At 42.1% G+C, this 24,086-nt stretch overlaps 2 protein-coding genes across 3 annotated transcripts in view; one reads left to right on the forward strand and one right to left on the reverse strand.

Annotated features, from left to right (window-relative positions):
* Trpc5os (TRPC5 opposite strand) overlaps positions 1-2,831 on the reverse strand; it is a 29,126-nt gene extending 26,295 nt beyond the window's left edge. Inside the window, exon 1 of the mRNA XM_013504509.1 lies at positions 2,797-2,831. The gene's annotated coding sequence lies outside the window, so the exon portion shown is untranslated. The remainder of the gene's footprint in view (positions 1-2,796) is intronic.
* The window catches only part of Trpc5 (transient receptor potential cation channel, subfamily C, member 5), a 279,520-nt gene that overhangs the window by 201,104 nt on the left and 54,330 nt on the right, over positions 1-24,086 (forward strand). For both annotated transcript variants that reach the window (XM_005404633.2, XM_013504508.1), the window contains exons 5-7: positions 15,457-15,793; positions 17,242-17,381; positions 22,236-22,558. In XM_005404633.2, coding sequence (XP_005404690.1) covers positions 15,457-15,793; positions 17,242-17,381; positions 22,236-22,558 — 800 coding nt within the window. The remainder of the gene's footprint in view (positions 1-15,456; positions 15,794-17,241; positions 17,382-22,235; positions 22,559-24,086) is intronic.

The following is a 24,086-nucleotide window of genomic DNA, read 5'->3' on the forward strand; positions in this document are numbered from 1 at the left end:
TACCGGAGAAAAAAAAAAAAAAAAAAAAAAAACACCTAATGCAATGCAAATAAAGTGTTAATAACTATTGTACAATGTTGTGTAGGGAATGACAAGAAAAATCTGGAGATGTTCAGTGCAGATGCAATTTTTGAAAATATTTTTTATCCAAGGTCGCCTAAATCTGGGGATGCAAAGGGCTAGCTATGCTACTTCACAAACCTCTGAATGTTGAACATATGTCAAGGTGAGCTTCTTTCCAGTCTCACCTGTACTTTATGTGCACGCCCAACACTTTAAAATCATCTGAAAATGAGCAGTTAGGATATTCAATGTGAAACTGACTTGTTTTATTCTGCTGTAATTTGTTTTCTTACTGCCTGGCTCCGTGGGAGGGAAAAGTTGGGCTGGGGCAGGGAAAGATTTCTCTCTTCCGACCATTGCCCCTTCCTGATGCTCAACGCTGCTGGTTTTTTACCCAGCCTCAAGCCTGCCTTACTTCTGAGAGCCCACCCTGATCCGCAGATCCTCTGCTCCTGCAAGGAGACTTCCCTTCTTACCACTGTCTGTTCGGACCTTGGGAACTTGTTACTGACTAGGAAAGTCTATCCCTAGATTTTTATTCCTAAATGAGCACTGATTACAGAGCTTCACACACAGTAAGTATGCAAATGTTAACTACTTCCTCAGTCATTCATTTCATGACCCTGGGAGTTGAGCCTAGGGCTGAGCTATATCCCCAGACCTTTTTAATTTTTTTTTTTAATTTTGAGAGAGGGTCTTGCTAAGTCACAAAGTTGTCCAAGAGGGCTTCAACTTGCAGCCCTCCTGCCTCAGCCTCCCAAAGTGCTGAGATTACAGGAGTGTGCCATCTATACCCAATTAACTACTTTTGTTATTATTTAACCTCTCTGCACCTCAGTTTTACTATCTGTAAAATGGCTATAGTAATAGTACCAACCTCCTAGGTTTGTTAATATGCATGCGCTTCAATTGGTGTTATGTTCCCTCAAGCCCACTGTAAACTGCAAATACCAGACGCTGAAAATGCATTGACTATACCCAACATATTGGACCTGGTAGTTTAGCAACACCGTAATCTATAAAGTTATCAGCTGCCTTCCCTGGTGATTGTGATGGCTGACCTCGAGCTGCGGCTCACTGTCACTGCCCAGAATCACCAGAGAGTCAAGGACACATGGCTAGCTGAAGCTAAGATTGAAATCTTAAATTTGAATTCATATCATTTGTATGCCATCATAAATTGAGCAATTAAAAGTCAGGGAATGTCTGTACATACAAAGTGCTTTTTAAAAAAAATAAATGCAGAAATATTCCTTGTTCAAGGTTGCTAGATTCAACATTGTTATGATGACAGTTACTCTAAACATGTTCTAAAGAGCAGTGCAGCCGGGCGTGGTGGTTCAAACTTGTGATCCCAGCACTCGGGAGGCTGAGGCAGGAGGATGTTGTGAGTTCGAGACCAGCCTGGGCTACAAAGTGAGCTCAAGGCCAGCCTGAACTGCATAGCAAGACCTTGTCTCAAAAAAACCAACAAACAAAAAATAATAAAGTGTCAGTGCAATACCAGTAATATACCCAGCAAAGTGTTTCTTTTTTTTTTTTTTTTTTGGTTTTTCTCCGGTACCAGGAACCGAACTCACGACCTTGCGCTTGCAAGGCAGGCGCTTTTGCCGCTGAGCTAAATCCCCAGCCCCTCCAGCAAAGTGTTTCTAAACTAGATCATGTACACTGAAGATCAAATAAAGAATTTGAGGGGCCAAGGATGTAGCTCCGCAGCACAGTGCCTGCCCGGCAAGCATAAGGCCCTGAGTCTGATTCCCAATACCAAAAAGGACAAAAGAAAACAAAAAAGGATTTGAATTCATATATTCGAATATTAACACTTATCACCCAGGTAATAAAGTAAATGTGATACTAAGAAAGGACTAGTTAAGTGGGTAAATGCAATAATGTCCAAAATACACCCATGTACGGGACTGGGGGTTTGGCTCAGCGGCACAGCGCCTGCCTGGCAAGCGCAAAGTCGTGAGTTAGATTCGCAGTACCAAAAAAAAAAAAAAAAAAAAAAAAAAATAAAAAAAAAAAAAAAAAAAAAAAAAAAAAGTAGATTTCATCATAAAGACTTGCATAATTCTATAATCAGAACAAGACAGGAAGCTACATGGTCCCTTATGGGAAAAAAAAAAAATACCCATGTACTAAAAATACAAAGATAAACATTCTAAGAAAAGAAATCTCAGTGCGACCTCATGCTTGATGACAAGTTTTTAGACACAACACCAAATGTAGCCCAGCACGGTGGCCCTCTGCTTGAAATCCCGCGGGGATTATGGTAAAAGGATTGAGCCTGGGCAATTCAGGCAGACCCCTGCTCACGAAAGAAAAACGGGTGGGGGCTGGGAATGTAGCTCAGTGTGAAGGTCCTGAGTTCAGTCCTGAGTACTGAAAAATAAATCCAATCCACAAAATAATGGAAAAACATGATAATTTCAATTTTATCAAATTAATAATACCTACTCTTTGACACTTTTTTTTTCTGCACTGAGAACTGAACCCAGGGCCTTCACACTGAGCTACATCCCCAGCCCTTTTCATTGTTTGTTTGTTTGAGAGAGGGTCTCACTAAATCTTTGAGTTGCCCAGGCTGGGCCCAAACTCACGGGTCTCCTGCCTCTGCATCCCAAGAGTGCTGAAATTACGGCCGACTTGAGCCACCACACCCACATTATGACGGAAACTCTTAACAGAAAGAGACGACACAGACCGAGCTAAACTATTTGGGGAAAAACATACCTGAAAAATTACTTGCATCCAAAATATATTTTTGGGAGCCGGGAGTGTGGCTCAGGGGCACAGCGTCTGCCCGGCCAGCACAAGGTCGTGAGTTCGATTCTGGAACCAAAAAAAAAAAAAAGTTTTTTAAAAGAACCTCTAAAAATGAAGCAGAGGGCAATAACAACAAAAAATAATCCAGAAGGGTTTGAACTGCCCGAACAGCACGCTAGTCTTTATTCCATAGCGTCCCAGAAGCGCGTCTCTGCGTTTGAGCAGATACGTTTCCCATAATTCTACCTCACTCTTTCCCGAATGTTCTGTTCTCCTCAAGTTCAATGGCGGGCGGGGGGGGGGGGCGGCAAAATTCTAAATGTACTCATAGGCAGTCTTCGGGGGAGCGCCTCAAGTAGGACTTTGGGCATTTGTAAAAGCGGGACAGCAGTGCCTCCCGTCACCCAGGGGGAACATGTTGCGCACTTACAGCGGCCATAATTCCAAGGCAGAGACCTGGTTGCCTGGCCCTTTAGCACGAGCTGCGGGGCCACACGGCCTGGGAAGGCGTCTAGACTGAATTCGCAAAGGAAAACATACCCCAGGTTCCCCCGACAGCGTGGTGCTCCCCGAGTTACCTTGGCGCAGACAACAAAGGTGTGCAGGACTCAGTAGGTACACGGCAACCCCTGGTCCGGTTCAAACAGCCCGAGACTCTAACAGCGGGCAGCTAGCCGCGCCGCCATCTTAGAAGAGCCGCGACGAGCTCTGAAAGTTTCCACAGTGGGGCGCACCGGCACCCGCTCGTGGGGGCGTGGTAAGACCGTGTGGGGCCGGGCCTGGGAGGCTGAAGCGGCGCCCTGGGAGACGGAAGCGGATGGATGGCCAGTTCTAGCCTAGCCTGGGCAATTTAGCAACTTAGACTCTGTCTCAAAAATAAAAATAAAAACTTAGAGAGACTCTGTCTCAAAAATAAAAATAAAATGAAAATAAAAAAATAAAAATAAAAAATAAAAAAAAAATAAATAAATAAATAAATAAAGGGCTGGGAATGTAGCTCAGTGCAAAGGCCCTGAGATCAATCATTAGTACAGGCCTTGGGGTATCAAAAACGTAGGGCGTTCTGTGTGCATTTTGTCTGTGAGTATCAAAACTACTACTAGAGAAATGGCTTGAGGGCCTATAGCATTGAGATGAAAAGCAGAACCATGTGTATTTTGGGGGAGGGGGGCGAGTTCTGTGTGGGTCATCTATTTGTGCCGCCAAGTGGCAATGCACCCACTGGGCAACTGAACGTTTAGGCCTAGATTTTAGCACAGAGGGAGAGAAAATTTTCTTACTCTAAAAACACAATAAGCCAGGCATGGTGGTGCAGGCCTATAATCCCAGCACTCAGGAGGCTGAGGCAGGAGGATCTTTGTGAGTTCAAGACCAACCTAGGTTACAAAGTGAGCTCAAGGGCAGCCTGAACTGCATAGCCAGACCCTGTCCCAATAAATAAATAAATACATACATACATACATACATACATACACAATACATGCCCTCAAGGCCCTTTGAGGTGTGAAAGGACACATGCAATAGTGTCCTTCCCTTACAGAACCTTACCCTCTACTAAGAAGACTTAGTCACAGGTTCTCCAGACAAATAAGTATGACACAAGGCAGGCTCCAGGAGGTATCACAAGGAAGAGCAAAGTGGTCTGGGCTCCAGGAGGGAGAGGTCGCCTCTGGCTGGGGCAATCTGGGAACACTTTCAGAAAGAAGTGATAACATTCTCCAATGATTTCAGGTTTTTTTAAACTTCTTTATAGGACTCTAGTGCCTCCTGATTTTTTGTATTTCTGAATGTCCTAAGTTCCCAAGGTGCAGTGCCTCATGAAAAAGTGATGACATTTTCCTGAAGTTAAATGGATCCAAACTGAATGACTACCTCTTATTCCACTTCTTCTTTTATAAAATGATAACAGGAGATTAAAGAGGAATGGACTCTTTTCATGTTTGGCAAAATAATCTCTGGATTTGCAGAGGAGTAGCCGTAGCCAACCGTCTGGGAGCCTGACATGTTTACCATCTGTACTGCTTGCAAGAGCATCTGAATGCAACTGTCGTTGTCCCTTTCATTTGTTTCACAGCAGTTACAGTGGTCTCTCAAGGAGCTTCTGCAGGTTAAAATCACCACACGTCTGTCTGGCTGTGCCTATACCCAAAGGCCACTCAGAGCTTCTAGAAAGGCTTAACTTCAGAGCTTGCAGTTAGCAAGTCAAATTCTGTTCTGTCTTGGGGTCACCATGTGACACAGGCACTAAATTCAATTGATTAGACAGAGATAGGAACAGAAGGGATATACAGTTAACCAGTGAGGGGCTAGGCAGAGAAGTTTCACTGCATAAATGAAGTCAGAACACTGCTGAGATGAAATCCAAGCTATTTGTTAGTTTTCTGGCAGCAGGATGGGCTCTTTCTTGCAGAACTTGGGACTATTCCTATCAAGAGTTATTCCTAGGAGGGCCAAAGAGCTATTGAGTCCGTCCATGTAAAATACAGTTTTACCTCAAAGGGAAAAAAAATTGAGGCTTTTCCAAAATTTCAGTGCAGTACTGAAAAGGTACTATAGTTTTCAGCCTTCACCTGGAAGCAGTGGAGAATTGAAACTTTATAGAGTGAACAATTACAGTGAAGGCCTAGCACATTTGTGCAGAAATTTGGATAGATGGAACAAGTGGGTCCCATACAATTTGGCCTAGGGCTACACTGGCAAGCTAAGAGCTTTACTGCCTCCTCTTTGTCCTTAGCTAGGCCTCCTTTTTTTTTTTTTTTTTGTTACCTTTCCTATCAAAAGTCCAATCTATGGAAAGCACCATTACTTCCTGACTTGGTGGTAGGCAGGTCCCTTAGTTGGCTAAGATGATATACCCAATCTAGGGGTACTTAAGAGCTTAATATAGTGCTATTTCCTACAAACATAAATATAATATCACTGCCTAACCCTAACATACTGCACCGTGGCAAGGCCAGTGGGAAAGATGTTAGGACATATACAGCTTTCTGCATTTTTCAGATTATACCATCCATGGATTGTCAGCAAGTGCAGTATTTAAGAACTTGGTCTAGGGCCAGGGATTAGCTCAGCAGCACAAATGGTTGCCTGGCAAGTGCAAGGTCCTGAGTTCGATTCCTGGTACAAAAAAAACATGGTCTATGAAATTTCGCTTCTGAATTTGAGCAAGTGGGGCGAGGGTGGAGCTACAGTCACATGATAGGCCTGTGACCCCCCCCTCCACATACACACACCTGCTTCCTGCCTTGCAGAGCTACAACCCAGCAGCACCATTTTGCATGTGGTGTCACTGCAGTCACCAATCACCATGCCCAGACCCCCACCTGTAGCCATGGCTTCGGCACACCCTCTTTAGTGTCTCTGACAAAACTGGTCTTGTAGAATTTGCCAGAAACCTAACATCTCTTGGTTTGAATCTGGTTGCTCCCGGAAGAACTGCTAAAGCTTTCAGAGATGCTGGCTTGGCAGTCAGAGATGTCACTGAGCTAACAGGATTTCCTGAAATGTTAGGGAGTCCTGTGAAAAACTAGCATATTTCAATCCATGCTGGAATCTCGGCTTGTAATACCCCAGAAGATAATGCTGACCCTGCAGCTCTTTCTCGTTCCCTGCTGGCAAGGTTGTGATTGAGGCTTGCAATGAGCTGGGAATAGTTTGGGCTCACACAGGTCTTTGGCTCTTCCACCGTTGATATTGTCGTATCACATATAAAATTGTTGTAGTGTGCTTGTGTGTAGATGAACAATCATGAAATTTTGAAAATACCTTTTTAAAAATAAAATATAACATTTTAAAAATTTTTTCCAAAAAAAACTTGGTCTATGGAATCAGCCAGACTAGGGTTGGAGTCCTGGCTCGGTTACTTACCAAGAAATGTGACCTTGTGTTCACTCATATATTATATCTGTTAAGTGCATATAACACTAACATCTGCCTTTAGGATTGTTCTGAGATTATGCATGTGAAAACCTAGTTCAGCATCAGGTGCATTATAAGAGTTCAATATATGAGAGTTAATTTCCCTATGTTAAGAGTAGTTTCTAGTTATAACTCCCAGGAGACTTGTCTTAGATACCAGGCTTTGCCTCCTTAGCCCATGCCCTTCAATAACCGTGTAGAAGAGAACTATCTTGCTGCCCGATAAAATCTGTCTTGGATAGGTACACATTTGGGAAAATTCAACTGTGTTTGAGCCACTACATATTTCAGAATCTAAAGTAGTTGGCTATTGAGAAACTACAAAAACAAGCCCTGAAATATTTTCATCCTGTGATCTCTTTTCCTCCAAAGATGTTCACAATCCCCTTTAGCACTCATATCTTTTTTCCACTCGTTTGTACACTAAAAGACAAAATCCTGTAGTCTTTTTTTACTGTTCTTTATATTATAGACTATGTCAAAAACTGGGATGAAGAAGTCTGGGAAAATGTACAAAAGTCAAATGGTAAAGCTAGATCTTTGGATGCAGTGGGAACACCACTGGGAGCTTTAAGGAAGGAGAAAAATACAGGAAAAGATAGCTTTCCAACTCCACAGTGAGGGAACCAAAAGGGATATGAACGAGGCATAATGGGAACAGAAAGGAAGCTTCCTGGAGGCAGCAATACCTGGGTGCAGCACAAAAAGACATGTAGAAGTCGTGTAGGTACAGCGGTGAAGAGGGAATAGGACTGAACAGCCAAAGCAAGAGGGATAACAGGACTAAAGGCATAGAGGTTAAAAAAAAAAAAAAAAAAAAAGAACATGACTCATCAGGGGAAGAGTCTTGGGGTGGCTGTATCTTGAAGTGCAAGGCTGTCAGTGACAGGAGATGAGGCTGGAGATGTAGGCAGAGGTGAGAGTAGACCAAAATGATCTAGTCTTGGGACATTAAAAATTGTATAGACTCGTTTTCTTTTTTTGTTTTTTTTTTTTTTTTTGTTTTTTTTTGGTTTTTCTCCGGTACCGGGAACCGAACTCACGACCTTGCGCTTGCCAGGCAGGCGCTTTTGCCGCTGAGCTAAATCCCCAGCCCCTGTATTCTTTTCATGCAATTATAAAAGGATGGGGAGGTGGTCCTGGGGATTGAACCCAGGGTCTTGTGCATTTTAGGCAGGCACTTTACCCCTGAGCTTTATTTATTCTCAGCCCTTTTTTGGTGAAACAAGGTCTTGCTAAGCTTTTAAGAGTAGCCTCTAATTTTTTATCTTCTTGCCTTAGCCTCCCAAGTACCTTAGGTTTGGGCATGTGCCACTATGTCAGTTGTAAATAGAATTTCTTCCTTAAATTAAGAATGTTTATTGCTAGTGTGTAAAAACTGGCCAAAGTGTGGACAGTAGGACACTGAAAACACTTTTTATTATGGACAGTAGGACAAGAACATTTCTAATACTTTGGGCCTCACATGTACTATGCCTAGCCAACATTTCAAAATGTGTAAACACAAACTTCCACAGAAACACAAGTACAGAGTGTGCCAGATTGCTCTTCACAACCAAGGATGCACTTGCAAATGATGAAGAGCAAACAAAGCCCCTTTCCCTAAAATAAAAATATCCGCTCCAGGCTGCAGTGCCATTCCATCTCCTCACTGCCCTACACTTAAATAAATTTCCTCTGCACTTATTCTACTCTTGGTAAATTCCTTTACCACCCACTCTATCAGCCTTCCATATGCTGTCAAGCATGACATTTTGGTGACCCATATGGGGAGTCTTTCTCTTGTCTCTCTTGGCCTCTCTTCTTCACTCTGGTGCTTGTATGTGGTTGGCAGAAATCACCCATGGACAGCTGAAGGTCCCTGGCTGGGGCAACTCTGGGCTGTGACCCCAACCACTGTGGCTCATGAGGATATGTGCCAAGAGTTCCTTTTGGCCCTTTACAGAAAGCCTTACCTCCTGTTTGTAACTGACAGACTCTAGCCAGCACTACGCTCCTATGCGACATGACAGTAGCAGAAAAATTAAATAGTCTGTAAGGGGAATGGACTGTTTTATTCCTTGCGGGGTCTTCTCTTCCTACATGTGGTACAGTTAGCAGCAGTAATTCACCCATTGCAAATCCACACATGCTGGGATCCCTATAGCCAAAATTGGAGGGGGTCCTCTCCTAATCCAGATCTATTTTGGCCAGCACCAGTCATTGTCATCATCTCATGATATTCGTGAATTTTTCTTGTTCTTTCGGTATTGGCCAAACTCAAATGACTGACCTCCACCTCCTTCTTTGCTCCTCAGTCATAGCGAGGGAGTCCAGCTTGATCACCCAGACACAGCAGGCCTAATCCCAAAGTGACTCCAAACTTACAGAACTGGGTCTCTATTTCTCCAAGTTTGAAGGCTCTGTAATTCAAGAGCACTCAAAGTCAAGGGACTTTTTACTTTCACTCTCAGATTCTGCTACCCACTTGAGCTGGCTGCAGAGCTTTAATAGGTGACCCTTGCATGGGTTACAAAACTCTTCTTTCTCCTGACTCACCCCTTGAGTGCTTTCTCAAAAATCTGAACAAATTCATCCCTTAAACTCTTAAAAAGAAACACCTAATATTTTTCTACATCATGGCCTGGCTACAACATAAGCTTCCAGACCGAGAGATATGGCCAGTTAATGGGTCTCTCAATTGTAATACCATTTGCCAATTGCATCTCTTCTGCCACAGTCAAGGCAAAGACTCTGAAGTCCCATATGTCCAAGCCTTTCTGGACCTTCCCAGGATACTAACCTTTGAGAGGGCTGTGGAATATGTCTTTCCTAAGAGTCTTCCAACAACCCCCTCCACAGGTCGTTCTCGGTGACTTCTCCTTCAGTAGTAAGCTCCAAGCTCCACTGCCAAGTTTACTGCCAACTACGCAGTCTCCTCCTTCTGCCATGTCTGAGGATGCTCCACTATCTGTTTTGCCTCTGACACCTTCCTGCCCTCACCTCTTCTGCTCCCTTCACACCGGCACTGCCTCCGCTTTACCCCCATGATTTCTCCCTACAGCACACCTACCAGAGTACCTCCTACCAGGCCCCACGTGTCAAACCCCCTCTGTTGGCCCACATGATGCCCCTTCTGGAGGCCACCAATGGAGAACAGGACACCATCGGAGTCCCTATGCCCTGCCCCACATCAAACTTTTCCCAAATTCATTCTAAACTAGGCTCCTTCAGTCAGAACCAACCACATTCATGTGAGAATTTCAAGGCTTACTCATGGCTTTTGACCTCAGCTGGCAGGACATTTAAATTGTCCTCTCCGCTTATTATACAACAGAGAAGGGCTGCTTATGGTCTCTGACCAGGGCTTGGACCGATGAAGCCCACACCTAAAATGCTGCTGTAGTATTCAGGCTGAAAGTTCCTACAGATTGATGCAACACCCAAGGGTTATTAATGAGGCAGAGTTCACCGTCTATCCCATAGTTCCCAATCCCTGTACACTTCTCGTGTAGGTGTCCCCCAAAGACCTTCTGGTTCACAGTGCTGGGTCTCAAGGATGCTTTCATTTGTATTTTCCTTTACCCCAATTCCCAATTCCTCTTCAGTTTTAAGCAGCAGGATGCCAACACTCAAGATCACGCAATGACTCACCTGGACAGTCTTATCCCAAGGCTTCTGAGATTTCCTGCACCTCGCTGATCAAGCATTACCCACAGATCTGGCTTCCCTCACTGTACCTTCTGGGAGCAACCTCCTCCAGAACATAGATGATCTTGTGGCCCTGATAAAGTTAAATCAGACCGGAATGCTATCAAAGTTCTTCACTTCTGGCCACATGTGGCTACAAAATCAGCTCCTAGAAGGCACAGAGCCCAGGGCAGTGTTGAGACCTAGAAATTGTACTTGTAAGGAGCTCTGTGCCTTTCAGCTTCTGTCATGGAAGGCCGTTTCTTTCCCCAGTCCCTGATTTCAGCCTTTGGATAGCCGTGGGCTCCTCTCCAATCACCCACTATTGATATGTCACTTCTTTATATACTGCTGACACTCAGTTTCTCCTTGATTCACAATGATAAAGTTCTTTCTCGAATACAAAACCAGCCCCAATCCTCCTCTTTCCAGCTACTCATGAGAATGGCAGTTGGAAGCCACTATTTCTTCAGGGGAGCCACCAGCATGTTCACCACTGACCTTCAACATGTCCTTTTCTATCTTGGACTCGCTACCTACACTACTGCCCTAGGCATGTTCTTTGTGGGAATCAAGTCCTCCTGTGCCTCCCTTCCAACTAAATGAGTGTTTGTACCATTGCTTACCTACTCCTCAATACACAAATTGCCCCCAACAGCCAGCTTTTCCTAGTTTCCTTTTCCATCTTCATTTTGTCAGAAGGAGCAATTACCTTAATGCCTCTCTTAGTAGGTTTAGGAATTTCCATGGGAGTGGGAACTGGAGCTGTGGGGTTAGGAATAGCCTCAAGTGCGCCCTGTACCTACTCCCTCAGTCTCTCTAAGGCATTACTCAGATCTCTACAGCCTTTAAGGCCTTACAAGACCAGATAGATGCCCTAGCTGTCGGGCCCTTCAAGGGTTGGACACGCTCACTGCAGCACAGAGGGGTCCTTGCCTGACCTTGGGAGAACAATGTTGCCACTATTCTAATCAGTCAGGCATTGCACACTAGACTGTAAGTACTCTTGAAGATCAGGCATCTCAATGGTAGAAATAAGGGCTCAATAGCTGACTCTCCTGGAAACACACCTGGGTATGGGTCTCCTGCCTATTACCCTTCCTTGAACCCCTAATGGGGATATTCTAACTGCTCATATTTGGACTCTTTCCACTTCACTGTCTCACAAATTTTATCTTTTCCAGGATCCAATAGATCTCCCTAAAGCTGTTGGCCCGAGAATGCTTCCAGCTTCTTTCTACTAACAGAGACTTACCTCCTACTTGGTCCTCAAGAGGGCAACCTAGTATTTCCACCTTACAACCACTCCTGACTCACCCAGTATACTACCCATGACCCATGGCCAATGAGCAATGTTAAAATCCCAAGCCCACTTTCTTTGTCCCTGTCCAGCAAGGAGAAGTTCCAGAAGACCATTTGACTTTGTTGATTGTCAAGGGATAATGTGTGGACAGTGGAACAATGAAAACATTTTTTGTTATGGACAGTAGGCAGTGAGAAGGTTTTGCGTACTTTGGCCCCCAGGTATATGCCTGACAACCAACATTTCAAGAGGTCAAAACATGAACTTTCACGAATATAGTGTGCTCAGTTGCCCTTCACAGCCAAGGATATAATTTCCAACAGCCAAATGGGAGACCCTCCCCCATTTCCTGCTAGAAAAACCATTCCCTCCACGCTCTAGCGCCGTGCTCTCTCCTGACTTCCCCACTCTCTCTCATGGTGTGCACTTCAATCAGTTTCCTTCAGGATTTATTCTACACTTGGGAACTTATTTTGCTACCTTTACCATGCGCCTCCCCTATGCCATCAAGCATGGCAAAAAGATAAAATCACAACAAGTTTAATTGGCACTTCTTCATGATTTGTGAATCTGGGCAGCCTCGATTCTGCAAAATGGAATGAGAACCCCTACTAAACAACAGCAAAACAGTGAATTTCATAAGGTGGTGCCAAGGAAAGAAAATAATAGAGGAAAAGCTGATTGGTTTATATCAGGTTACTTTGGGTTCCTATTTTGGCAAGGATTAATGCAGAAGGAATTTCTATTACACAGATTGTAATCTTCTGTTTTGGGGAAAACTGGTATGTTTGGGTTTTATCTGCTTCCTTAAACTGTTGGTTTGATTACTGAGTGACTATTTTGTTTCGGTCTGATATGCTAGGGCCTGTTGCAGGATCTCAGTTCAAAAATAATACTGCTAGGGGCTGGGGATTTAGCTCAGCAGCACAGTGCCTGCCTGGCAAGCGCAAGGTCATGAGATCAATTCCCGGTACCGGAAAAAAACAAAACAACAACAAAAAAATACTGCTCCACATAATTATTGTTTAACAGAGTACAACTAGTGTTGCATACTGATCTTGTATCTTACAATTGTGTTCATCTAATTTATCAGCTCTCCTCATTTTTGTTGCTGATTCCTTCAGATTCTCTCTACAGAAGGTCATCTCATCAGTGAATAGTTATAGTTTTAACCTTTCTTTTCTAAATGGGATGCCCCTTCTTTCTTTTTCTTACTTCACTGAACTGCCTAAGATCTCCAGTGTTATGTTGAACGCAAGTGGTGAGGCCAGGCATAACTGTCTTATTCCTCATCGTCTTATTTCTGCTTTCAGTAGCTCTCTATTAAATGTGCTGTTAACCATGGGATATTCATAGATGACTTCTAGCAGGTTGAGAAAATTCCTTTCACAGTTTTCTAAGTGTTTTATTCACAAAAAGTTGTGGGATTTTGTGTGATGATTTTTCCGTGTCGATTGAAATGATATGTGTGTGTGTTTTCCTTCCTTTCATTAATGTAATGCAACGTATGACATTGATCGTGTTTCCCCCGTATTCCTAGGATATTTGTCCCACTTTGTTGTTGGTATAATCCTTTTTATAGTTACTGGATTCAGATTGCTTGTTTCTATAGCCTATTTCCTCCAACTATTATCCCCTGTCTCAGGCAGTCTTCATGTTAAACTGCTGCTTATTTTTTCCAACAAGTGCCCTAGGGAAAGGGCTGTTCCTACTGAGTCAGCTCACGTAAAGACAAGCCCTGTGAATAGGGCTTTTCTAGGGAGTGATATGACCGGTCATGTAACGACAATTCTGTGGGGATAGGTCTATTTAGGGTGATCCAAACTCAGTCTGTTATCCTCCAGTGGGTGCCAAGCGGCTGCTTTTCACAGCTACTGTGGTTCCAAGCTTTTTCGGTTTTGATGTTACTGTGGAGCTGGATAAAGGGATATGAAAACAAGACAAGTTCAAATATCACAAAACTTGCTGTTCTTACCAGTATTTAACCATTTCATTTGAATAAGCGCTTCTCTGGTTGTTGTAAGTTGTTGGTTAATTTGTACAGTTGTAAAAATGTTGATGTTGAAAAAGCTTGTAATGTCTTGTTGCTATTTTGGAAAAGTGGGTTTTCCGAAGTCCTTATTCCACCTTTGTGGAGGTGCTTCCCCTCAAGACTTTTTAAATTTTTATCAGAAGTGATACTGTACTTTCATGAGAGTTACTGCAAATGATAGAGTCTTTGCCCAATTCTCCTCCTTGGGAACTTAAAAGCAAACCATCAAGAAAATCAAGTTTGAGGAGTATAGGAGTTTCTTAAAAACCAAAAACCTGAGTGTTGCTCAGGGACTGGGAGCATGTTTAATTCTCCATTATATTCTCAACATTTTGCAAAATGCCTGCCATAAGGTTGCTACTGAGTAGGTATTTTTTTGAATGGTAGGTCTGTGCTGAATTGTTGTGGAGCACTCCAAAATCATCTTTCTTTAGTGTATACCAGTGACTTCTTGGTCGGCCAAAAAATGGGAAAAGCATGAGGGGTGTACATAAGAGATTTCTGTAGGTGAAGTTTGGAAGCATCACACATCATTTTCTCTTCCTACTCCATCAGTGATAACTTAGTCACATGGCCACACCTCACCACTGGGGAAAATATGAGATGTAGTCCAGCTGTGTGCTCAAGGAGAAGAGCTTCGATAGGAAACTTGTGACTGCAGATATCGGAACAGTAGAGTTAGTTTGACTTGGAGATTGCCTAAAGGATGGAAAAGGTTTATGGCCTTTGTACCAAGAAGCTATATGGTGAAGCTCTGTTTAACCTGTCCCATAGGAAGCGGAAATATTCAAATGTAGACAGTATTTAAAATCATAGTTGACAGTTTAGCTCCTTATTGAGTCATTTACCAGGAAGTAGCAGCTGGAGAGTGACTTACAATGCTGATTATTCCTTAATTATTAATCACTGACACTTTGTAGATTGCCTCTAAGTAGAATCCCAGCTGAGTTAGTACACAATATTGTAATGCTGGCCCCCAAATATTATTTCCTCTGTTGCATGTCTAGGCTAGACAGGGTGTTAAATAGATGGCAAAAGTAGCAACCTGATTCATTTCACGCCAACAAAGAAATATTCAAAACAAAATGAGAAAAAACAAGGCAAAATCCGAAAAGGAACTCATTTCCATTTCAAACCATAGTTACAGGCGTGGAGCATTCTCTGCCACTTTGTTGGCCCAGAGTGCACATTAGACGATGACCTCATGTAGGCTAGGGGAATGAGTAGAAGTGACTCACACTGAAATGAAATATCTTCAGGATTCTTTGTTGAGACTATCTAAAGGGAATTTGTAAAGCCACTGCCCAGGTTCTACCTCCCACCTCTACCTCAGAGTTGCATTTAGCCAGTCTGTCATACTACCTGGAATTCTGGATTTTTTAAATGTTCCCTGGAAGTTTTTGATGCAGAGCCAGGTTTGGAGAACCACTGCCCTAATTTGATAGGAGAAGAAACAGGGAGACATGTCAAAGCAAAAACCAAACAATGATTTTCTTTTAACACACGAAAAAATATAATCAACCCTAAGGAAAATCTAGTGTCATAGCTGGACACATAGAGCTGTCTGTGAGGTTAGATCTATTCATGGAAAACAAGCCATTTCTGGGGATTAGCCATTGAACTGCCTGTAACTGGAAGCAGTATTATAAATGTAGACTTCCTTCTGGATATCCCGGATGCTTACCTTATTTTCTTCTTTTTGCAGTTCGTTGCTCAGCCCAACTGCCAACAGCTGCTTGCCACACTGTGGTATGATGGCTTCCCTGGATGGCGGCGGAAACATTGGGTAGTCAAGCTTCTGACCTGCATGACCATTGGGTTCCTATTTCCCATGCTGTCTATAGCCTATCTGATCTCACCCAGGAGCAACCTTGGGCTGTTCATCAAGAAACCCTTTATCAAGTTCATCTGCCACACAGCATCCTATTTGACCTTCCTCTTCATGCTTCTCTTGGCTTCTCAGCATATTGTCAGGACAGACCTCCATGTGCAGGGGCCTCCTCCAACTGTGGTAGAATGGATGATATTGCCATGGGTTCTAGGTGAGTCAAAGAGACCTGAAGCAATGGCTAGATTGCTTTCTGATCTCGTTTAAAGAAAATACTAGAAAAGGAAGTCAGACTAGCTCTGAACTAGGACACTTTCCCTCTAGACAGTGGACTAGTCTGAGAAATGTGGTTCTTTCTGCCCCACACCCTGGTATTCAATATTGCATCGTTCATGATAAGATTGGTAGTGTGTTCAGGGCTCACCTTTGCTAACCTAGCATTTTCAAGAACAGAGAGGTAGCTATAGATTTGTTTAGAAAGAAAAGCCAAGTATCAGTCAGGACAGGCCTCGGGTAAGCTAGGCAGAGCAAGTTTCAATCAATCTATTCAAGGCCTTCTTTCCCATAGCCAGTAGTCATGTGATTCTGCTTTCTTATGCTTACTCCACATAATTCTAATATTTGTTCAAGTCCACATCCTATTTGGACACTAATTCCACAGTCAGGAAGGAATCGAAGAAATTCATACATGTAATAGTGAAAGTAGCTCAAGTAGTAGCCTCAAGACATAATTAGGGGGCTGGGGATTTAGCTCAGCAGCAAAAGCGCCTGCCTGGCAACTGCAAGGTCATGAGTTTGGTTCCCGGTACCGGAGAAAAACCAAAACCAAAAAAAAAAAAAAAAAGACATAATTAGATGGCTTTGGCCTGTCCAACATATGGTCATCCTCTAAATCCTTGTCACTCTAACTATGGTTCCCAATCCAGCAACACTGTCATCATATGGGACTTCATTATACATCTCAGGTCCCAGCCTGACTCTTCATGCTAACATGGTTTCTGGATGATTTGCATGTATTTGAAAGTTTGAGAAGTGCTGTCTTAGATCACAGCCAAACTTTTTACCATTTATCATATTCTAAGAGTAAAGAAGCATCTACATCATGAGGCAATATTCCACAGAACTCTCATATAATGAGAGGAGAAAAGAGAAAAAGAGTACTAAATTATTTGGGGCTGCCCTGCCTATCTTCAGTCTCAGTAATTTAGAGCATGGTCAGCTTGGTTACCTCAAAATTCATGAGGAAGTTTTGTCTCCATTATCCAAAGGAAAGTAAGGACTCTGGGATAATGCTGCTGCAATCATTCTATTGATGATATCGCATCTACTCCACAATGGAAAAAGGTAGAATCAGGCACCCAAAGTTGTAAAAGAAAAAGAAAGACAAAATTGCAAAAACTTTTCAGTAACTGTGCTCAAAGTGAGTAGTAGCCAGAAGAGTATAAGTTATGAGCATTACTAGGAAAAAAATATTAGGTTTGACAAGGTTGAGACTGGGAGATGAGGTAAGAGAGAAAAAAAGGTAAGTAATTACTGCCTCTCGAGCTTCACTGCACTGACCCCAACTCACGCATTGATTTCAGATTTATTTGCTGGGGGGATCCTGCTGCGATGACCAGGACTACTCCTGTTAGAAATAAACCTTTTGCCTCCATTCTTCAGGTTTCATTTGGGGAGAGATTAAGGAAATGTGGGATGGTGGATTTACTGAATACATCCATGATTGGTGGAATCTGATGGATTTTGCAATGAACTCCCTCTACTTAGCAACTATTTCCTTGAAAATTGTGGCCTATGTCAAGGTAAATTGGAGTGTCTGGCATTTTTAAAGCAACGATTTTGGTTAATAAGCTTTTGCACTGGGAGCGTGAAGCATTTAGGCAAAAGCAATGATGGCATTTTCATCCATGTGCGAAAACATCATATTAACATTCTTGCAGTGGTTTGTAAGCACTGTCTGGCTAAGCAAATAAAATAGAGAATGGAACAATTTGTAAATTAATCATTAGTTTCTTACACTCTCAGGATAAAAATGTCTTCAGCCTTCTGTGCTTAAATCTTTTCTACAGTGTTCTTGCCAAGAGGATAGTCCACTGATGCTTGCATGGGGCAGACACTGAAAACTCACTGAATTCACTCTCTCCATAAATTCCTCTTAGCCCTTGCCCCTTCACTTAAGGCTACTCTATATTTGTCTAAAATAAAGACATAGCCACTGGTAAACCTTCTACCCTGTGAGGTCATACAAAACAAGGCAGTTCCTTCTCTGTAACAGTGCTTCCAGTGTGATGTCCTCTCTCTCTTACTGGCTGAGTCATTCCTCCCAAAGCTACACATTCCCACCTTCCTCAGCTCTTCACAGGACAAGTAACAGAAGCAAGAAGCTTCACTCTAAGAGACACAGACACTGCAATGACTTCTCTCTCGTTCATCAGTTCCACCACCAGGATAATTATTTAAGCAGTTATGAATCCAGCTTGTTGCATATCATTCACCCTATGCCCCAGTACCAACTCAGATAATACACACACATATGCATGCATGCAAGTACACACAACCCTGATTCTTTCCCTAGCCTCATTCTGGGTCTGAGTTTAGGTTTGGTGCTTATTAAATAAGGGGATAGGTGTGCTCCTTCTTGCTGTAAATTGAACTCTCCACAATGAGGGAAGGATGACAATTCATCTCCAAGACTGTCTAGTCAGTCATGATTTATGGCACCACATTCCACATTAAAGAGCTTTAGAATGGGCCTGGGGATTTAGCTCAGTGGCACAGCGCTTGCCTGGAAAGCGCGAGGTCGTGAGTTCAATTCCTGGTACCGGAAAAAAATAAAAAGTAAAAAAAATTAAAAAGAGCTTTAGAATGGGAAAATGGTACTTCCCCAAGTTGCCAACAACTTAGTCTATTCTGTATCACTAATATGCATGTTGCAGACATTTTAAGACTTTGGGAGATATGTAGAGCATAAATGTTGAATGTGGTCATAAAACAGTTTTGAAAGGAGACCAAGAGTATGCCTTATATGTGGTCATTATTTAACACATACTTACAACTCCCTTAAAAGAAAAAAAAAAACTAATGAGGAAAATGTTTGAGTATCTGGTTAAGGTGCCTGGCGAATTCCATATCATTTTGGCCCTGTGAAGACTAAATGGCACAGTTTTCTTTAAAACAAATCTCTTCCCCTAGAAATGTTTATACACTTGAGAAATCATAAATTAACAAATCTATATATTGCTAGATCTTTGTTTAAACAGGATAGTTTAGAATAAATGATGAAGAAAAGGATGAACATTTGATGCTATGAAAATGTGTCTATAGATGTTCAACATTAACTAATGACATAAATGATCCAACTTCATGCCTAAGGCTTCCAAAGAGCTAGACACTTCCCTACGAAGAAGTATAAAATAAAACTACTCTCTTAAGCTAATAAATGTCCCTATTATCACTTCACCCAAAGGACATATGAGGAACACATACCACATGCTAGCCTGGGATCTGTAATGAGAATCTATAAGTGGACAGAGTCGGTGCACTTAACCACAGAGGCACAACCAGGCTGACAAGACCCTCCCCACACAAACCGATCCAATTACTATGAGATAAAGCTGTAACAATCATTCTATAGGACCTTTGAAATGTTTTGGAACACTGTTGTGCTAAAGCATAGAGAAGTATCAAGAGATGAGCTGCCCTTAAGGAAATCCTTTACTAGAGTGAAAAATTAATTAATAATGTATACTTCACCTCACATGGTCTACAGAAACAAGACCAAAAGATCTATACCAAAGCACTCAAAAGAAACAAATACACTCGTCAGGATGGTCCTCACTTTCCCCAGATAATCCTACACATGGAGAATAACCATCCTTTTTGTCTTCTGGGATAGCTGCCACTTAGACATGCACCACCACCACCTCACTTCCATATTTACAAACTAAATCTGGAATTTCCTACCCACTAAGCTGTGGTCTTTTCCTCACCCTCTACTTGACTGCAAACACAATTGCTCAAATTCTTACTACTACTGAGTCTCCACGTTTGAGTGGCCCTCTTCATATTTCGCTTTTGGGTTAACAGAATGCAATTCATGCCCCTTCAGAAGGAAAGGAAACCAATTTTCATACTGTATTCTGTTTCAAAGAATATAAGGAAAATCACTTGCCTCATAGTATAACTGATCTGAATTTAGTCTCCACTCTGATATTCATGAGCTGGATGATCACAGAAAATCACTTTACCTCTCTGAGCTTTACATTCTGCCTCTAATAAGCAAATTAGAGTAAATCAGTGGTTTTCAACCTTTTAATTTTTTCTAGGGAACTATGTCTTTGAATAGAAACCTCCACAGAATTTCTTCACATAAAATAGCCCCAAGGACTCAGTTTGAATAGAAGAGTGGATCTTCTATTTCCCTTCTTTGACTCCTACAGTGAACACTACATGATTTTGTTACCCCCAGAAGCCCTAAAGAACACAGTGTGAAAGCTATTATGCTACATCAGGGGTCAACAAACTATAGCCTTGGGACCACATTTGCCCTTCTGCCATACCCAATTGTTCATGTATTATGTATGGCCACCTTAACTGTACAAGAGAATCACTGAGTGATTGCAACAGAGGCAACATACCCCACAAACCCAAATATATGTATCATTCGGCCCTTGACAGAAAAAAGTTGTTGACCTCGATGCTAAATGAGCTTCACATTTAGTCCCTGAATTCATATACCAGGATGGTTTTCTCCAAAGATCCTTATGCAGTGTGTAGATTTTCCATGAGAATAATCTTCCATTCTGAGTGTTCTGCAAATCCAGATTCACCAATTCATAGGCACAGTTACAGTTATAGTCCCCTATGGTTACAGTTCTTGGTGTGGAGATAGACAAACTCCAAATTAGATGCTATCCATGTTCCAGTTGATTATTTCTAGTTTTAAAACATAAGTCTGTTTTTGTTATCAGCAAAGAGCCTAGCTGTCACATACACCTCAAACCCTTTAAGGTCCTATCTAACATCTGTTCTGTGAGATCAACCAGCATGTAAATAACATTTAATAGACATTGTGCTAAAGTGAGTGTCTGCGAACCTGGAGTTTAGTCTTGGCTCTGTTAGCAACTTCACTTTGAGATGTTTAGCAAGTCGCTCCTACCTCTCTGGATTTCAATTCCATTTGTAAAATAGGCATAACAACGCCTACCACTCACAGCAATGCAGTGAATACTTTCTTAGGAGGAAAAAATTTAGAAATACAAGATTTTGCCAGGAATACATAAAACTGATTGGCCACCTAAAAGTCTATCTGTAAAAGAAGCACAAATGTGGCATGGTTTTTCCAGTTCTTCTGAGGGAGAAGAATATTGGATACACGCAAGTGATTTTAACACCACCAGTTTCCTCAGTTGCTGAAATGGAAGCATGTTTTAGAAGTGCCAACAATATAGTTTGGCCCCCAGCACATTTTCTCAGGAAAGTTGTTTACATTAGTCCTGGAAAATTGTGATATTCAGATGGGAACTCAATGCAGTATGTTTCAGATTGAATCCTAGGCAAAATCTACATCTGCCCTGGGGAAGATAATAAATAGTTCCTTGTATTTCTATAACATCTACCCTTATGGAGTACACAGCTTTTTGCATATGGATATCAAATCATAAACATGTACACAGGTAGCAGTAGACACTATCCTTATGTTATGGTAAAGGTAAACGATACAGGCAATTTTAAGTGACAGTGCCCAAATTGGAGCTCAGACCACACAACGAAGTCCTCTTTCTGCAAAGTTACTTACCACATTCCAGAAGCTGGAATATTTGGATAGGGCTAAAAAATGGGTAACCAATCCTGTAAATTCTGGCTATTCCCCTCCTTCAACCTCTTGGCTCTTCATTTGTGCTGAAGTGACAGTCTAATGTGTAGGGGTGTCAAAAGAATAGTAAAATACATCCATATGCCTCTCTGTGGAGAAGCACTAAATTTGCTACCTGGCAAGTTGACATGCCATTTGCAATAGTGTGGAATACATTAAAACCTCAAAAATTTAGCAAAAAGCTCTGATGAATGGCTTCCTAAGGATGCGCTATCAGTTCCAAACTGCAGCCAGCAGGGGAGTTAGGAAGAATACCACACGCTAAGGAGGCTGCGTCTGTGTCTCATCCTTCAGTAACTGCAAGTTGTCCATGGAGCTCAGAACCCAATGGAAGATAGAGAAAGTAGATCTGATTTAACACCTCATTAGAAAGATGATTTTCTCCCTACTACTTTGGGTATACCGGTGCTCCATTTCAGTGACATTCCCTAACAATCTGCTCAACACATAGTTAGAAAATGTCTGTTGACAAACCACAGGTGGTTGCCCCAGATGATTGCTCTGAAATTAATTCTGCTATGTATATATGCTGGGTATGTAGCTGGATGAGAGTGGGAGGAAGAGACATTAGTACCATGTACTGATTCAATGGGGAAAAAGATAAACAGTGCTATGCACACTATTTGTAGCACTTTTGTATGAATGAATACTTGATACTTGTTTTGGGGACTTCATTTGGGGATGGAGGGTGGAAAGGGGAAAGTTTTATAAAGAACTCACTGTACTTCTCATCTTGTGCACTTGTTTTTCTTTTTCTTTTTTTTTTTTTTTTTCTTTTCAGTATAATGGTTCTCGTCCAAGGGAGGAATGGGAAATGTGGCACCCGACTTTGATTGCAGAGGCACTCTTCGCCATATCCAACATTTTAAGTTCCTTGCGTCTCATATCCCTGTTCACAGCCAACTCCCACTTAGGGCCTCTGCAAATCTCTTTGGGACGCATGCTGCTTGATATCCTCAAATTCCTCTTTATCTACTGCCTGGTACTGCTGGCTTTTGCCAACGGACTGAACCAGCTTTACTTTTATTATGAGACCAGAGCTATCGATGAGCCTAACAACTGCAAAGGGATCCGGTGTGAGAAACAGAACAATGCCTTCTCCACGTAAGACTCCCCTCTGTCTTCTTTCACCTTCTCCTTTTCTGTCCTATCTTAAGCTCACAGCTTTATCATTGCCTCTTGACAGTGCAGACAAACTTCCTTGAGGATCCACCTGAAGGATCTAAGGTAGAAAAAGATCCGCCTCTTGCTTCAGGCAACTAGAAGAGAAACTGGAGTTAGCAGAGGGGGGAAACACACACACACACACACAAGATCCGCCTCTTGCTTCAGGCAACTAGAAGAGAAACTGGAGTTAGCAGAGGGGGGAAACACACACACACACACACACGTGTGCGCATGCACACACACACACACACAGTTTTCCAAGAGCTCATGTAAAGACTTAGTTCTGTTGGTTGTATTCCATATTTTTAAGAGAATTAATGGGGGTGGAGCAGATAATTCCTCAATACCAAGACTATTCCTCTGTACAAGTGACTACCAGAACTACTTAACTATTCTAAATCAAGCCCAAAGCAAGGAGCAATCCAAACTACGTTCATGTACTCCTTTTCAGAGGAGTAAACTAGAAAGGGGAGGTTGAGTCAAGATTTCAATCAGCTCACTGCTAGGTTAATTTAAGGATTCAAGTGGGCAAAGGGGGTACAAGACACTGATTAGAAATGTCTCCCATTCCCACTTGGGATACAAGAGACGGCTCATGACTCTTTGTCCAGGAGTCCATTGTCTCTGCACACATGGAACTCCTATGCCTTTTCTTCCAGCTGTGAAGATATGCTTCTTTGGAACTTCAAGCCACGAGAATGGCTTTTATTTCCTAACAAAGCAATGTTGGGGAAAATAAATAAGAGAAAGAAAATAAGCACAAGGCAGGAAATTTCTTGGATTAGGAACTTCGTGGGGCTGAACCTGGACACAGTGTCTCCACTTTGTCCATTTCCACCCCCATTCTGGACTGTATGACTCATTACTGAAATTCATAACAGTGACCCCAACGTGATATAAGACTCTAAGCTAGTAGACTAAGATTCAGATTTTTCCGTTTTTATTTTATTTTTAATGTATACAAAATAATTACACATACTTATGGGATATAGTGTGCTTCCATGCATGTTTACTTTATATAATGATCAAATCAGGCATTTAGATAATAATCTCATCACCTTTATCATTTCTTTGTGGTGAGAACATTCAAAATTGTCTCCTTTAGTTATCCTGAAGAATACAGTGCATCATCTTTATCTATAGTCACCCTTCTGTGTGGTGGCACACCAGGACTTCTTGTTCCTGTCCAACTGTAACTTTATTTCCACTGACCAACGTTTCCCTGGCCCTCTCTCTCCCTACTGTCCCCAGCCTCTGGAAAACAACATTCTACTCTCTGTTTCTATGAGGTAACGTTCAACATATGGATGGTATCATGCTGTTTTTGTCTCTGGCTTATTTCAGTTAACGTGATGTCTGTGAGTTTGTTCACAAGTGATAGAATTTCATCCGTTTATGTCTGAATAGTATTCCATTGATTTTTTTCCCATTTAACTCTATAAACCAAGTCAGATCAGTGGAATCA

Source organism: Chinchilla lanigera, unplaced genomic scaffold (assembly GCF_000276665.1).
Source record: "Chinchilla lanigera isolate Chin_1 unplaced genomic scaffold, ChiLan1.0 scaffold00089, whole genome shotgun sequence".
NCBI lineage: Eukaryota > Metazoa > Chordata > Mammalia > Rodentia > Chinchillidae > Chinchilla > Chinchilla lanigera.